At 41.7% G+C, this 15,623-nt stretch overlaps 1 protein-coding gene across 5 annotated transcripts in view; it reads right to left on the bottom strand.

The window, feature by feature from the left end:
- Nucleotides 1–15,623, bottom strand: part of EIF2AK4 (eukaryotic translation initiation factor 2 alpha kinase 4) — a 62,439-nt gene that overhangs the window by 5,442 nt on the left and 41,374 nt on the right. For 3 of the 5 annotated variants that reach the window (XM_066630650.1, XM_066630672.1, XM_066630678.1), the window contains 12 exons: nucleotides 14,937–15,058; nucleotides 13,764–13,813; nucleotides 12,939–13,107; nucleotides 11,918–12,034; nucleotides 11,610–11,675; nucleotides 9,586–9,756; nucleotides 8,191–8,325; nucleotides 5,858–5,965; nucleotides 5,135–5,263; nucleotides 4,266–4,352; nucleotides 2,071–2,183; nucleotides 605–663 (listed from right to left, as the gene is read on the bottom strand). In XM_066630650.1, coding sequence (XP_066486747.1) covers nucleotides 605–663; nucleotides 2,071–2,183; nucleotides 4,266–4,352; nucleotides 5,135–5,263; nucleotides 5,858–5,965; nucleotides 8,191–8,325; nucleotides 9,586–9,756; nucleotides 11,610–11,675; nucleotides 11,918–12,034; nucleotides 12,939–13,107; nucleotides 13,764–13,813; nucleotides 14,937–15,058 — 1,326 coding nt within the window. The remainder of the gene's footprint in view (nucleotides 1–604; nucleotides 664–2,070; nucleotides 2,184–4,265; nucleotides 4,353–5,134; nucleotides 5,264–5,857; nucleotides 5,966–8,190; nucleotides 8,326–9,585; nucleotides 9,757–11,609; nucleotides 11,676–11,917; nucleotides 12,035–12,938; nucleotides 13,108–13,763; nucleotides 13,814–14,936; nucleotides 15,059–15,623) is intronic. The other 2 variants (XM_066630657.1, XM_066630664.1) reach the window with 2 other exon arrangements.

Raw genomic sequence — 15,623 nt, 5'->3', positions numbered from 1 at the left:
CATAGAGTACTATGCCCTTAGCAGTCTTTTTTACTCAGCGTGTGGTCGGTCTGTGGAACTCCTTGCCACAGGATGTGGTGCTGGCATCTAGCCTAGATGCCTTTAAAAGGGGATTGGACAAGTTTCTGGAGAGTTAGGACAGACAAAAGAAAATATTTCTTTACTCAGCATGTGGTTGGTCTGTGGAACTCCTTACCACAGGATGTGGTGACGGCATCTGGCCTGGATGCCTTTAAAAGGGGATTGGACAAGTTTCTGGAGGAAAAATCCATTACAGGTTACAAGCCATGATGTGTATGCGCAACCTCCTGATTTTAGAAATGGGTTATGTCAGAATGCCAGATGCAAGGGAGGGCACCAGGATGAGGTCTCTTGTTATCTGGTGTGCTCCCTGGGGCATTTGGTGGGCCGCTGTGAGATACAGGAAGCTGGACTAGATGGGCCTATGGCCTGATCCAGTGGGGCTGTTCTTATGTTCTTATGTAGATGCTGAACTGCATAAAACAATTGCAGGTTTCTTGCAAAGCTAAATAGATACATAGTAAATATGAGGTTTCACCAGAATTGCATTTTCCTTAATAAGGATGCTCTGCTAATGACATACCTGAAGTACTAGAAAATGATCCCTTGAGGTTTTGCACAGGCAGATTATCAGAAGTTTCTCTAAAAAGCAAGCAAACAGTTAACGCAAAGATAATTATAAAACACTGCACTGCCTTTATATTACAAGATGGCAATCCAGGCAATTTGAAGCTTTGTAAATACCTAACAGCAGGGCAAGTTGAAAATAGGATACATATAATAGATATCTAGAAAATCTTTGAAAGCTGCATTCTTGTCTATATTAATTGTAAGAAGTATAATTGATCAGGTGATTTCATAAGTAGGTAAATAATCACATAAACATTTTCATATAAACATAAATGTATTTACATTTATATTCAGCTTTCCACTTACCCTAAGCTTTTGGCATGAACTACTAAGATAATCTCTTGTGAAAGTGGCTGCACCAGCACAAGGCTGGGTGGATTATTCCTGGTGTGGTTTTCAACCACAGGCACATATTTTCAACTAGGAAACTTTTAGATGGTTCTTATATTGTTGATAAAATATTCATTATACAACAATAAGAGTGGGTTGGTTGACTACCTCAAAATATGCTCCTGTGGCAACTCTCATCACATGGTGACGAATGGGGGCCTTGCACACAACTCAACTGTTTGCATGACATCACAAACCCACATAACAGCCAGCTTGCTTACAGAGTGCAACATGTTGCTCAACAAGTAGCATCTGATTAACAGACTCAACCAGCTAAAGGCTGGAAGTTCCCATGTGAGCAAATTAAAGCACAAGGTATGAGCACTCGGTCAATCTATGCCAGTCCTAAAAAATCAACCTGAAGAAATGCAAAAATAAGACGGGATGCTCAATTTTCAGAACGAAAACACCAATCAATCTAAACACATACATTTTTTAGATAAGCTATTTAAAAAGTATATATGCTCATAGATTGCATATGCATACAGATGCATGCAATCAAAAGAATGTGAATCCAGTATGTTTAGATGAAAATGTTTCAGCAGATTTCTGGAAGAGTTAAAAATGCACTTTGTTGAAGATGAATTAGAAATACAGGTGGTATCCGCGAGGGATCTGTTCTTGGACTCCCCATGGATACTGAAAACTGTGGATAAGCAAATCTGCAGTTTGTGGCCCCTTAAACTGGAAGTGATGGTTTTTGGCCCCCAGGAGGCATTCTGAAGCCTGGAGAGGGCATGGGTGGACATGAACAGCCTTGCAGGTTTCAGAAACCTGTCCGGAGGCAACCGGTCCGCTTTGGAGGGTTCAGGTTGAATCAAGTATGGCTCAATGCGGTTCTGGGGGACCCACATTGAACCAGATCCACAGATGGAAAATCCACAGATAAGTAGGCCCAACTTGTAGAAACTACTTAAGTTGGTCAATTGAAGGAAATTTTTTTTTTGAAAAGTTGCATTCCTCAAAAATGCGCTCAGCATCCCATTCCCCTTTTCCAATTCACTCCAAAGTTGTCATACACACAACTACCTGTTACTTCTTTCATCACAGACTTTGTTCCTTAGTTTCTGAGCCACGTGATCTACTAAATCAGATTCCAAAATCCTTTTATCTGTCTGCCTTTCCTTCTCAAATGATTTCACCTGCAAAAATCAAATTAACTGTTGAAATGATCTTTATGTTATTAAAACTAAAAAAAAAAAAAGAAGTAAAAAGAGTTGGAATAAAATAAAGGGTTGTTGAAAGACAGACAGTTGCAAGTTACAATAGACAAATCATTTAAAAAAGAAAAACAACCAGATGCCATGAATACTATCAAGCTGCTGGGTGAGAAACTTGGTTTTGGATTTTTGAGTGCAAAACAAGCAACTTCTTAATTTATAGGGCCTTTTAAAATAGGCCACAGGGAGGGTAGGTGTTGCAACTCAATAGCAGAGCACTTGCTTTGCATGCAAAAAATTCCCAGTTCAATCCCTGGCACCTCCAGGCAGGGCCGGGAAAAGACCCATCGCTGGAGTACTGTAGTCAGTCAGTGGGGACAGTACTAACTTAGATGAACCAACGGTCTGACTCACTTTAAGAAAACTTTCAAGTATGGAATCAAAATGAGCCATGACTGTATTTGCATGATATTCCCTCAAATCCTTTTTCCAGCATAAATAATGCAATTAGTCCTCTGTATTTAATGCATGGCTAGAAGAGAGACTACTGCCTTGCTGCTGTTTACCCCCTTTTTAAAAGCAAAACTGAACATTGCTTCAATGAAGACTCCAGTACACAAGAGGGGAAGGCAGAATCTTTTAAACAAAAAAGCATGCAAGGCAGCTTAGATCTAGACAGTTCATTGTTCAAGGCTTCATCTGATTTCTACCAATTCTCTCCTCCCACTGACATACTCAGTGTTGGGAACTTGAATCAGGTGACTCGGACTCAAGTTGCGAAAACGTGTGATTTTTGCTGACTCAGTGACTCGTGAGTCGCACGAATGGAAGACTCTGAAGAAGACAGGGGTGCCTGACTTGGCACTCATCCCCACGTGTGCCAACTCGGATCTGCTTGTGTCTGGGGGTGCTTGCTTACTATTTTCGTCATGTGAAAAACCTCGTGGGGCAAGCATTCTCACTGGCAAGCAGCAAGGAGTTACAGCCGGGTGACAGGAAAGGGTTAATGCGAACAGGAAGGGGAGGTGAAACTGGGTTCTCTTTTCCCATCTCCGATAGGAAGGAAGAACAGATGATCATTGGATAAATGATGGGTACTCTCATATTTCCATTGGCTGAGGGAGGGCAGGAGGAAGAGAAGAGGAGGGGCAACCCTCATTGAATGGCTGGCACAAATGGGGCTGCTTCCAAGTAGGGTTGCCAAGGATTGGGTTGTCCTGGTAAGCCTCCTAGTTGCTGCTTGTGACCCTCCTCCCTCTTGTCACTTCTGTCCTGACTCTCACTCAGTCCTTCCCACCCCGTTTACAGGTGGAAGGGGGCAGCAGAGGAGTAAGTAAAGAGAACACAGGCACACACAAACAACCTGGCAGCAGCCCCGTTTTCCCCACAGTTGGCTTTTTAAAGTGGGCAATTCAGCCCAGGGAGAGAGAGGAGGCAGGGGAGCAATCATGCTTTGCACGGCATGGCTCTTTTGTTACTTGGGAGAGGGACCCTCATTGAGCGACTGGCTGAAGAGGGACTACTTCTGAGTAGTGCTGCAAGGATCAGGACATCCTGGTAAGCATTGCAGCTGCTGCTCATAACCCTCCTTCCTCTTGTTGCTTCTGTTCTGGCTCTCTTGCCATCTCTCCCAGCCCTCCTGCCCTCTTTACTCACTCCCCTGGTGTCCCCACCCATCTGTAAAGAGAACTCTGACACACACACACTGCCCGGCAGCAGCCCTTTTTTCCCACTTTTTAAAGGTGGGGGCGACTCAACTCGCCCCATTAGAGTCACTAAGAGGTGACTCGGCAACTTGGAAAGTGCCCCTGTTATGGCTCTTTTTCGTGTCAAGTTGTGGGAGGTGCTGACTTGGCAACTGGACTCAAGCCATGCTGGGTTTTCCAATCCCTGAACATACTATATTATTATGGAGGGAGCTGTGATTTCCTGGAGTTGCTTTGCGGGACAGCAAAGGGAGCTGCAAAGGGCAAGAAGTGGGGTGAGAAACCCCTGTTGCATGGAGCAGCATTGTGGTTAGAATCAATACAATACAGAAAATAGTGAAATAACCCAAAATATTACCTTGACATGATTTCCTTCTTTATCAGAGATGAGGGCTACATAAGGGATCCCAAAACGTCTGCAATATTCCTGTAGCTCTTCCTGGGACTGAACAGATGACAAATTACACAAGCAAATACTACTATCATATCACTGAAAATTAACCTCATCTCAAATGAGACTGGAAAGAGAGACACAGAGCTAGTGTGTTGTAGTGGTTAAGAGTGGACTGGGGAGAGGCAGGTATGGCTGTCCCACCCTGAGCTCCTTGGAAGAATGGCATGTAAGAATAGAATTCATCAATACATTGAGTTTTATGTACCTGGTAAGTTACTGATACTTTCTTTGGTCGAACATTAAGAACAGCAAGTCATACATGATAAAACCAGTGAGTTTTTCAGACTTGTGTTTATGGAAGGCTATTCTTCACCCAATTTGTTAAAATATCAGCTCTTTTAAAAGTACAAGTCTTGCAGCCCAAGCCTGCACATGTCTACTTAGAAGAATGTCATTTAATTCAATGGGACTTCTAGGTTTGCATAAGACTGCAGTCAGTCCATTGAAGTCAGCATGATGAGATCACATCTTATTGCTTTAATAATGAACAGTTATGGGAAGCTACCTTAACAGTACAAAGATGTTAAGGTATTGTCTATATGTTTAAACTGACCAGGGAAGGCCCCATGAATCAGTGTTATATCATCGGTCTCCATAATGGAACCATGTTTCTGGCAATAATCTCACCCCCTCTAGACCTGACACTTGATATGAGGTATCTCACCTTTTGTAAAGGTAGGCCTAGCCCTGTCTGATTCTCATCCTGAGGTTCAGAGACAGAAACTCATGAATTCATTTTGGGTTAACTTGACTACAACTCAAAAGCAACTTACCTGGGACCAATCATGCATGATTTCAGCTGCAATTCCTGCAGCCCAGAGCTTCTGAAAAATATTGATGGCTCTTGCCACAGACATCTGGCCAACACTCACAACTAACAGGTCACAGGAGCTCACTGTAATCTGGAAGGAAAAAAAGGGGAGCAGGAGCTAAAAGTTGAATTCTTTGGCAAATTTCCCACCAATGTTTCTGAAATTTTTAAAACCTGAATGCCAATGAATAAATTTAGGGAACTCCTGGCTGCTATACACCTGTTCATGTCAATGGTTCATATCATTGGGCAGTATGAACAATGTGTGCAGAAAATAAGTTTTTTTACAAGGGGAAAAAAGACCCTAAACCACCATTTGAGAACTCAGAATTGTTTGAAGCAAAACTTATAGGCTATTTTTTTCTGAATCATGTTTGTACATTCTATTGTATGCAGTTTGCAACAGCCATATGTTGTAGTCTACCATTACTTGTACAACACCTATTACAGCCATATAAAAAAGATATAATTAATTATTAACGCTTTGCTATCTTTTTGAAAGTGTATCAAATTTTTTAATATGAAAGTGCAAAATGAACCTACAGTGGCGCCCCACAACTCTGCCATACTCTAGACTCAGCAAGCAAGGGCTGTAGTTCTGTCTGAGAGAGATCTACACTTCAACAAAGACTACATTCTTTATTCAGAGGGTTTGACAGAATGACAAATAGAAACACAGACATACAGGCTCTTCCATATTCAGGACTGCCGAACTTATTTTATCTATAGCTATGCTGACTCCAACTGCTGAAGGAACTGGGCCAACTGCTTGTGGGCCTCTGAACTGTGGAATCTGAGGAGACAAGAAGTAGAATTACACTATAAAAATTTCAAACACAGATACACTCCTATTCAATTCAATGATCTTTACTGGCATAAGTTATCAGCTCCAATAAACAAACCAATGGAAAGAAAATTAAAATTCATATATAGATTGTATATAGATGTCTATTGTTGTACGTCATTTCAGCTGCCATCAGAAAGTTCACAACTCCCACCATCACTTCCACTGGACTATTATTAAGTAAATATTTATGTTTCACTGGACCTGTAAGACTGGTCTTGTTCACTAGGATAGGCTTTAAGTGGATAGCATGCATATCCACACGGATTGGACAATAAAAGAATATATGAGTCAGGGACTCGATCAATGTCAAACTACAGGGGCAGCAACGGTCTGAATAGGGGACCATATGGTATCTTCCCAATGTAACTTCAGACAGAATAACATTAAATCTGCTTGAGTGATAGTGCAACACTTTGGATTGGTGAGAAAGAGCAAATAAGGTGCCACCTGCCTATAATATGAAGCAGGTGAAGCAGGATATGAAGATTTATGGGGGAACATACCCTAGAGGCCAAATGGTGTAAGGTTTGGAATTCAATGCCCAAAATTCTCTGCTTAAGCTTCCTAAGAAGTACCACCTCTGGAGACATGGACAATAAGTCAAAAGAGAAGCCCATGGCTTCTATTTTCTCCCAGACTAGATTTATCCATTTGGGAGAATGCGATTCAGAAAGCATAAGTTGTAGAAAGCTACTTCAGTGAAAAAGGACATGCAGCCAGTATTTAAACATAAGCAGCAGTGGCATAGCTATAGGGGGTGCAAAGCACTAAGTCTTGCAGGGAGCCTCACCACAGCATGCAAGCGCCCCCCCTTTGGAACCATTCTGGGTGGTGGGCACAAAACAGAGGAATTCGCTTTTTCTCTGAGTCTTCTCTGGCATTCGCATTCATTTTGCTCCCCCCAGAATGGTTGCAAAGGGGGTGAGCCGCTTACAGGCTGCAGTGAGGCTCCCTGCAAAGCTTAGTGCTTTGCACCCCCTCTAGCTATGCCACTGATTCACAGCCATGCTCTAGTTTCCAGCAATGACTGCCCTAGCTCTAAGCAGATGGCTGAATGAGGGTCACACCTAGGCAGGCACATATTTGTCCTGAAGAATCAAGTTTGGAGGCATTCCAGAGTATGATTAATTGATCCTATCTGTACTGGAATTCCATACAAAAGCTGTGGTGTTACCTTGGCATTAAACACCTAAAGCACAGCCAAGATGAAACAATCAGCTTGCTTAAAAAGTTGATGATAGATTGAAATGGATGATAGACTGAGAAGTGTAATTAGCTAAGTTACTAGTTTCCAATGGACACTCCATAGGAGATTTTATTAGAAATTCACCTCAAGATATTTGAAACTTTTAACCTGGTCAAATTTTCCTTCCTTTATAGTCCATATATGTGATCGCCACGTTTTGGAGAACACCAAGATCTTAGCCTTCCTAAAATTTAGTTCAAATCTGTTCGTAGTTAGATAGTCATGATACCTGTTCAACAAAGTCATGTCAGGCCTACTCAGGAGCAAGAAATAAAAACTGCACCATCTACAGACAGCAGCAGAGGTACATACATTGAGCCCACTTTTGGCAAGTGGCCATTAACCTGGAGAGGAAAGGGGCCAGGTCATTGAGGAACAGGGTGAACAAGGAGGGTGCCAAAATGCAGCCCTGCTTCACTCCTTTTTCCACAGGGATTTTGGGAGTCAGCTTCCCAGAAGATGAACAATGCACACACGGTACCAGAGTTAAGTTTTTTTGATTAAAAAGAGCAACTTTGGACTGATGTTGAGCCTGGTTAATTTCTCCCACAGTATTTCCCTGAGTCAAAAAGTCAAAAGCTTTTGAGTCAAAAGCGCCCTTTAAATCCAGAAATGCCATGTAGAGTTTTAGATTTAACTTCTTGGCATATTTCTTTACCAGATGGGCTAAAACCATACAATGGTCTACAGTAGATGCACCCTTAAGGAAGCCAATTTGCTCCAGGAACAGTGCCTCTGGCATCATACCAAACCTATCAATCATTGTAAATAGGGTTGCTAGTACTGGAGCCCACCAATCAGGAGCAATTTTCAGGGCATCATAAGGTAACATGTCCAGGTTTGGTGTTTTCTCAGACTTTGTACTATCAATTCCCAAACTTCCTCAGGAGTAACAGGGGAGAATAAATGCATTAAAATCTCTCACCAGATGATCATATCTACCACCAGCAGCGAGAATTTCAGTCACTGTTCTTTGTCTACGTTTAATGTACGCAATATACTGAAATATAATTCCATTGTGTTGCTGTATTTTATAAACCAGTCCCAAGTTTATGGATACCTTTAAAAAACAGAACGTGCATAACTTGTTTTATTTTCATATTCAGTGGCCATGTTTAGCACAGAAATATGTGAGAAACACACACACACACACACACACACACACACACACACAAAAAAAAAAAGATCTAAAGTGGGAAAACTTCATTCCTGTCCAATGTACAATGTAAACAAAAAAGGATAAAGTTACCTGGATCCATTATGTACTTTATAGGTTAGACCAGGGGTGCCCAAACCCCGGCCCTGGGGCCACTTGCGGCCCTCGAGGACTCCCAATGCGGCCCTCAGGGACATCCCAGTCTCCAATGAGCCTCTGGCCCTCTGGAAATTTGCTGGAGCCCGCACTGGCCCAATGCAACTGCTCTCAGAATGAGGGTGACTGTTTGACCTCCTGTATTAATTGTGCGATGAGGGCTCCCTCCACTGCTTGCTGTTTCACATCTGTGATGCAGTAGCTGCAGCAAAGAAAAGGCCAGCCTTGCTTTGTGCAAGGACTTATATAGGCCTTGAGCTATTGCAAAACCTTCATTCATTCGTATAAGTTCCACCTCTAGTATATTAATTTATGTAAACTTATGTAAATTTACTCAAATTTTAAATGTAAATTAATTCTTTTGTTCTCCGGCCCCCGACACAGTGTCAGAGAGATGATGTGGCCCTCCTGCCAAAAACTTTGGACACCCCTGGGTTAGACCAGTAGTTCTCAAACTTTTTAGCACTGGATTCACTTTTGACAATCTGCCTAAAGGGCACTGTGGGCCCAATCTGTGATTAACTGAAACCGCAGATACAGAATTCACGGATCCAGGGCCCCCCTGCACCAAGATTTCATGGTTTGGAACCGGAGCCAATCTGCCAGTTTATGGTAATCAGGCAGCCTCCTTTCATGGAAAGTGACAGCCAAAATCCCAAATTATCTACCAGCACCTAGCTGGCTTTTCACCACCCTAGGTAGGCATGGCCCACAAGTCTCCTGCTTCTCACTAGCTTATCCTCTACATGAATGTACAACACCAACTGAAATTGACCCTGGTTGGTCACTTCTAACTCTCCCAATATCTCTGTGCAGTAAAAGCTGAAAAAACCCGATATTATGTATTGCAAAACTGTAAATGTTGCACACCGATAAACTCTTAGCTACAGTTCATGCTTTCTATATGACATTTAAAGTTGAAGATCTTGTTCTATAGTTAGTCAGTGGTCTGACTCCAATGCAGTGACATATAATTTAGTTTCATTTTGCTTAAAAACTCTTACAAACCTGAAATTTTATGCCAAGTTTCTTTAACAGACCCATGGCTTCCTCTAACTCTTTCATGCCGAATTTTGCTAACTGAGCGACCCCTGTCTTTTGCTTTGATAATGTATTCAGCAATGCAGCAAGGTCTTGCAATTCCCCTTTTTGCTCAATAAATTTGTAAAGTTCAGCAAGCTGAAAAAGAAGAGAAAGATATATGACCCACGTATAAAGAGCTACAAGCTGCCGATTTGAACTAGAGAGCGAAAAGCACAGTAGCAAGACTGGCATTTTAGTAGCAAATGTAGCACAGTAGCAAAGTTCATTTTATTGTTATCTGATATTTTTCAATAGGAAAAACTCAAGGTAACTAACAAAAACAGGTCAATGCAGGACTCTGAAAGGAATTTGCTGGGTTTTTTCCCCTCTATTGCAGAGCGGCTAGCTTCTGATGGAATGAGAGGGAAGTGGCCAGGTGACAGCTGGACAAGGCAGGCCTATGCAAAGGGCCTTGCTCTCTCCCCCACCCCCATTTCCTTCACTGATAATGATGGCTCAGTTCCAATTACTAATCTGGGAGTGATAAGAGTGATTAGATTCTTTTGCATCTTTTTAGATTGTGAGCCCTTTTGGGACAGGGAGCCATTAGTTGTTTGATTTTTCTCTGTAAACCGCTTTGTGAACTTTTTGTTGAAAAGCGGTATATAAATAATGTTAATACTACTACTACCACTACCACCACTACTACTACTACTACTACTAATAATAATAATAATAATAATAATAGGCATCCTTTAGTCTCGGAAGACTATGGTATCGCGCTCTGAATGGTGGCTCTGGAACAGTGTCCTCTCCAGTATGCGAAGCCTGGGTAAAGTAGGTATGGAGGATAGGCTGTTACCCATGCAGCAAATCCCCCCTCTCCACGTCACTGAAATGGTCCAATGGAAAGGCAGAAGCCAATACGGTTGGTTCCAGCGGCGTCGCAGGAGTTGCCAGAACGTGACTGTATTCAGCCATGAACTGCCTCAGGGACTCCGGCTCCTGATTTTGCCTCGAAGTTGACTCCTGAAGCCTTTTCCTTAACTGGATGTAGCCACAAAGCAGTGGAGGTTTGGGATCAGAGTTTTCCTTCTCTCAGATGAGCTGCCTTCCCAGGCTGACGAGCCCCATCTACCCGGTGGCTGTTTAGTCGCCTCTTACGACAAGTACAGCCAAACTGAGGGCCTATTCTTATCCCCAGCCCCCAGGGGAAATAATAATAGGATCAACCTCTGAACAGGACACCATAGTGCATCAACAAAGTTGTTCAAATTTCTCTTCTACACATCCTGTGTAAGTGTCTCTCTTACATCCGCCCTTTCAAACACAGTTAAAGGAAGTTCAAAAAAAAAGGGACTATGCTTGTGTAAAAGGCATACAACAGACAAGGCGAAAGTGGTAAAAGTTGCAAAGAAAGCAGCAGCAGTAGCAGCAACTGCTGTCCCTTTATTCTCTAAAATGTAACAGAACCCAATGGAAGAATAATGGTTTATGTGTGGAGTACCAGAAATTCTCACGGACATGCTCTTGTGCACACACATACTGTTAGGGAAAAAGTGTATTTACGAGGTTAAGTCAGTATGCAAGGCCTTGGCTTAATTTTATCAAGTGGTCAACACTAAGAAAGAATTGTTTGGTCAAGTGACCAAGGGTTAATTCTAGCTATGATCAGATAGTAGTGTCATGAACAGTGGTGTAGCTAGAAGGGATGCAAAGCACTAAAGCATTCCGGGTGGAATGGCTCCGAAGGGGAGGGTCCGCTTGCACGCTGCAGTGAGGCTCCCTGCAAAACTTAGTGCTTTGTATCCCATCTCGCTATGCCACTGGTCATGAATACTGTTGTGTGCTGCTTGTTAATTGGTGAAGGGGAAAAAGATGCAAGAAAGGGCAACTAAATTTTTCAGGGGAGTATTTGCCTGCTGTTGAACCCCATGGTGTCATCTATGAAAGCAATACAGATTTGACACAGTTTGGGACATAACCAATAAGGTAGCATTAGTACTTACACTGTCTGATGACAAAGGGATATTGTAGAACTTAGCTTCCACTTCGCGTTTAGTTAGCTTTTCAGTCTGCAACAAAGTAATTGGAAATAAGAGGATGTCACAGTCTGTATTATTGTTGTTGTTTTAATTAAAATTTGGAGCATTAAAATATAATATCTAGTATTTTTTTATCTTCCCTTTATAGATCCGGTGAACAGTTACTCTTCTTTTTATTATCCTTTTAAAAATGCAAAACAGTCCTGACTTCATCTCTCTTTTCTGCAACCAGCAAAGCAGTTTTATGGAGTACTGAAAAATGAATGCCTTACCACAGCATCATACAGAATGATGTAAACTTGATTGAGTTTATCTTCTGGGATCCCACAATGCAGAAGGATAGCTTTCAACAAGGCCGTGTGATTCAAGAAAATACAGTAGTTTTTTTCCTGAAAGAAGAGAATAGATATTATATCCATTCCCTTTTTTTTTTTTAATGACAAACAACTTCAGGTTTCAACCTCCAATAATCACTTTTCTAATATTTACCTCTCCTAACACATGCCACTGTGCTCGGTATAGCAGTTCCAACTGCTCAATCCTATCCCCTGCCAGCCTAGAGTATGTAGCACCACCAACAGAGCTCATACAGTATACTAAGGTGAGGGAGGGGGGCAAAGAGATGGCCCGGAAGAGGTAAGTAAAAAACTTTTTTACTTACCTCTCTGTAGGCCACTTGGCCTCCAATATATCTCCTCAGACCTATGCCAGCTCTTTCACTGCCATAAGCTGGAAGAGACTCCTGAGGGCAGGTCCAGGCAGGGAAGGGAAGATAGGATCTTGACATGCACTGCTGCCACTGAGATCCTCCCCCTCCTGCTCCCAAACTACTCCTGGTTTGGTCATCTCCCCACCCTGATCCTCCACCTAAACTGCTGCCTCTGTCACCTTATCCCCTCTGGTTGGGCAAGCAGGAGTTGCTGGCATGAGCACAGAACCTTCAGTCATTTGTGCTGGTGACCCCAAATCACAAAACAGCAGTGTGACTTGCAGTGCTGCACCAGGACTTATATTGGCAGGACACTAGACTTGTCACTGTAACAGCCCAATACGATTGGGTTGTAACTTAAACTTGGGGAAGCCATAGTTCAATCTGCTGTATAGCTTTATACATCTTGAGAACAGTGACCAGGATCTAAAGTACTGTGAAATTAGTTCTGCCAGTCATTATCTCTCAACCTCACAGGGTTGTTGTGAGGACAAAAGGAGAGAGAGAACCACGTTCATCACCCTGAGCTCTTTGGAGGAAGGGTGGTATAAAAATGTGAAAAATAAGTAATAAATAATACATACCTGCAGCACAGGAAATTCTTGTATTATTTCATAAATTGTGTAGATTGTTTCTGCAATTGGTAAAAAGCTGTTGCTGGCAGGAGTGATGATGTCAAATGCACACTCTAAGAGCTCTCTTGGATGACAGCGATCCAATTTTCGAGGCCTGAAAACCCGCTCAATGCAATACCTAGAGGAGGAAACGACAAACATAGGATATACAAACAGTGGCGTTGCTACTGGAGACGCCACACCAGGAGACGCACTTGGGGGAGGCAACACCACTACTGGCCAAAATTTTTTAAATCTTGGCATTTTCAAATAATACCATCATGTTATAATTCATTCAATGCGGAATTTCATACAGAATGCAATGAAACAAACCGAGTTGAAATACTTCTATTCTATCAAAAGTTACAGTCAAAAATTCAGTGGGGCAGGGCAACGGTACATCACTACACCCACCGCCTTTGGCACTGCACCGCCCACTGCATGGGAGAAGGTCCATCATGGGGGTGATGTGCTGGCCTCCCGCCCCGGATGACACAAACCCTAGTGAAACCACTGCATACAAAGCTGTCTCTGCAAGTTGGTCATTGTTCCTTCTGTCCACATTGTGTCTGTGCACAGCTCTACTCTCCCAGGTTTCTCAAGATTCCTTTGTAACTGGAATTGTCAGAGATTGAAGCAGGGATCCCAATGTGCTCTGCCTGTGAACTATACCCTTCCCTCAGCAGACACATATATGCTTTATTTAAAAAAACAACAACTATAAAATGTACATACGCAATGGCTAGTCATCCAATTCTGAGAAAGAATAAAACAATTTTTGGACTACTTCCTTACCTTTTCAAGTTTGTTATATTGTTTCTAGCTACAAATCTTGCAAACGGAATCTGAAAATATAAAGGATAAATAGTAGGGTGCATATTAGAAAGGAAAAATAAAAACGATGTTTGAAATCTTTTAAAAGTGAATTTTGAATTAACATACATCTTCATAAAAGATAGAAAATGAAGTGTTCCACCACACAGTTAAGATTCTAGCAATCACTTCCATGCTTTTTCAAAAAGTTTACTCAAGCAGCTAACTGGCAAAGCAAAAACCACATCAGAACCAGGGACATTCAGTGGATGGGGAGGCAGGGGAGGCAGAACCCCCCACAAAAGTCCTTTGAAAAGTGCGTGGTTTGTGAGTGCTTGCACACCTCACATGGCGGCAGCACTTTTCAAAGGACTCTGGTGGGGGGTTCTGCCTCACCTGCCTCCAGATCCACTGCATGTCCCTGATCAAAACAATCTAATAGTCCTATTTTTCCAGGTGGCTTTACATCAAGGAGAAATCACATACCTAAATAATTCACCAACATATTAATAGCCAATTTAAGACAAGCAACCGATTTCAGCCCTTGTGAAGTTTTCAATGGTTATCACTTTACAATTATAGTAATTAGATTTACTAAACAATATAATGTACAGATGGCAAGATCTTGGCATTATTACTAACTATGTGAATGTATTCTACCTTTTTTTTTTTTTTTTTTTTTTACACATCACTGGCCACAATTTCTAAATACATATTAAAGAATGAGGAAAAAAAAAAGGAATAAATTGATCCAAGTGTCTCCAAGATATCAGAAATCAGAATTTGGTAAACACTTCTCTCAAACAGACTGCTCACTCACATCAATGTTTTTCATACTGACAAATTTTAAACAAAAATGTTAGGCTGAGAATGGCTTGTTGACTATCTTATTCTTTTACAAGTGAATCATCTTCCTTAGGCAACAATTAGAAACTTTCTCCCTGATATATGTAAGCTTCCTACTTGGGAAGAGATTTCAATGGAGGTTGGGGTAAAGGTAGATGCCTGCAAACAAGGAATGTCCTTAAATGAATCTCAAGCAGGTACTGTTGAGTAGAGACTGTATCACAAAGTGCAGCTATTGGAATCACCCTTAGCTAATAAAGAAGATTGGACATAAACACTAAGGTCTTGTAAGATCCCACTAGTACTCACCCTTAGATCATAAGGAAGCATCACCAGCATCCCACTGTGATCCATCAAATATGAAGCTTCATTGTGTTCATACAGTTTTCTATTCTTAGGCATTAGCAGGGGGGTATGAAGCTTGATAGCTCCTATTCAAAATGGTCGAAACACTATTAACTTTGCAGAACAAATAGGGAATCATCTTTTTTAAGTCAACTTCAGAAAATTAGCAATGTGCTCCTATGCACGTTTATTCATAAAGTAAATCCCATTCTTCCAATGAGGCTTACTCCCAGGAAAGCAGGCATAGGTTTGCAGCCTAAGTAAGTTTATATACAGGTTGAGACTAATTATTGATTTAAAAAACGCACTATAGCAAATCAATTTAAAAAACAAAGTTTCTTTGCTCCAGTGATTGAAAAACAGCCTTGCTAACCTTTTGACTCTAAGATAAGAGTCATTAAGAAGACAATCCATCAGCAAAATGCAAAATGATCCCTTTCTTTCACTGAAAGAGGAAAGGGGAAGGGAGAAGGGAGGGGGTCCGGAGAGACAAGGACTGATGGATTGTTAGTCTACTGCCCTCTCTCTCTCTCATTAAGGAGGCTGTTGTTAAAGGACTGTTCAGTTTTTTAAACTGATTTTAAAGGGATGCATTTTTTCCCTTCTCCAGGGATCAGCACATTCTCTCTTATTTGCAGGGGCCATTCGTGT

Source organism: Tiliqua scincoides, chromosome 1, assembly GCF_035046505.1.
Source record: "Tiliqua scincoides isolate rTilSci1 chromosome 1, rTilSci1.hap2, whole genome shotgun sequence".
Lineage (NCBI taxonomy): Eukaryota > Metazoa > Chordata > Lepidosauria > Squamata > Scincidae > Tiliqua > Tiliqua scincoides.
The sequence above is the reverse complement of the archived record's forward strand: the minus strand, read 5'-3'. Positions and strand labels throughout refer to the sequence as shown.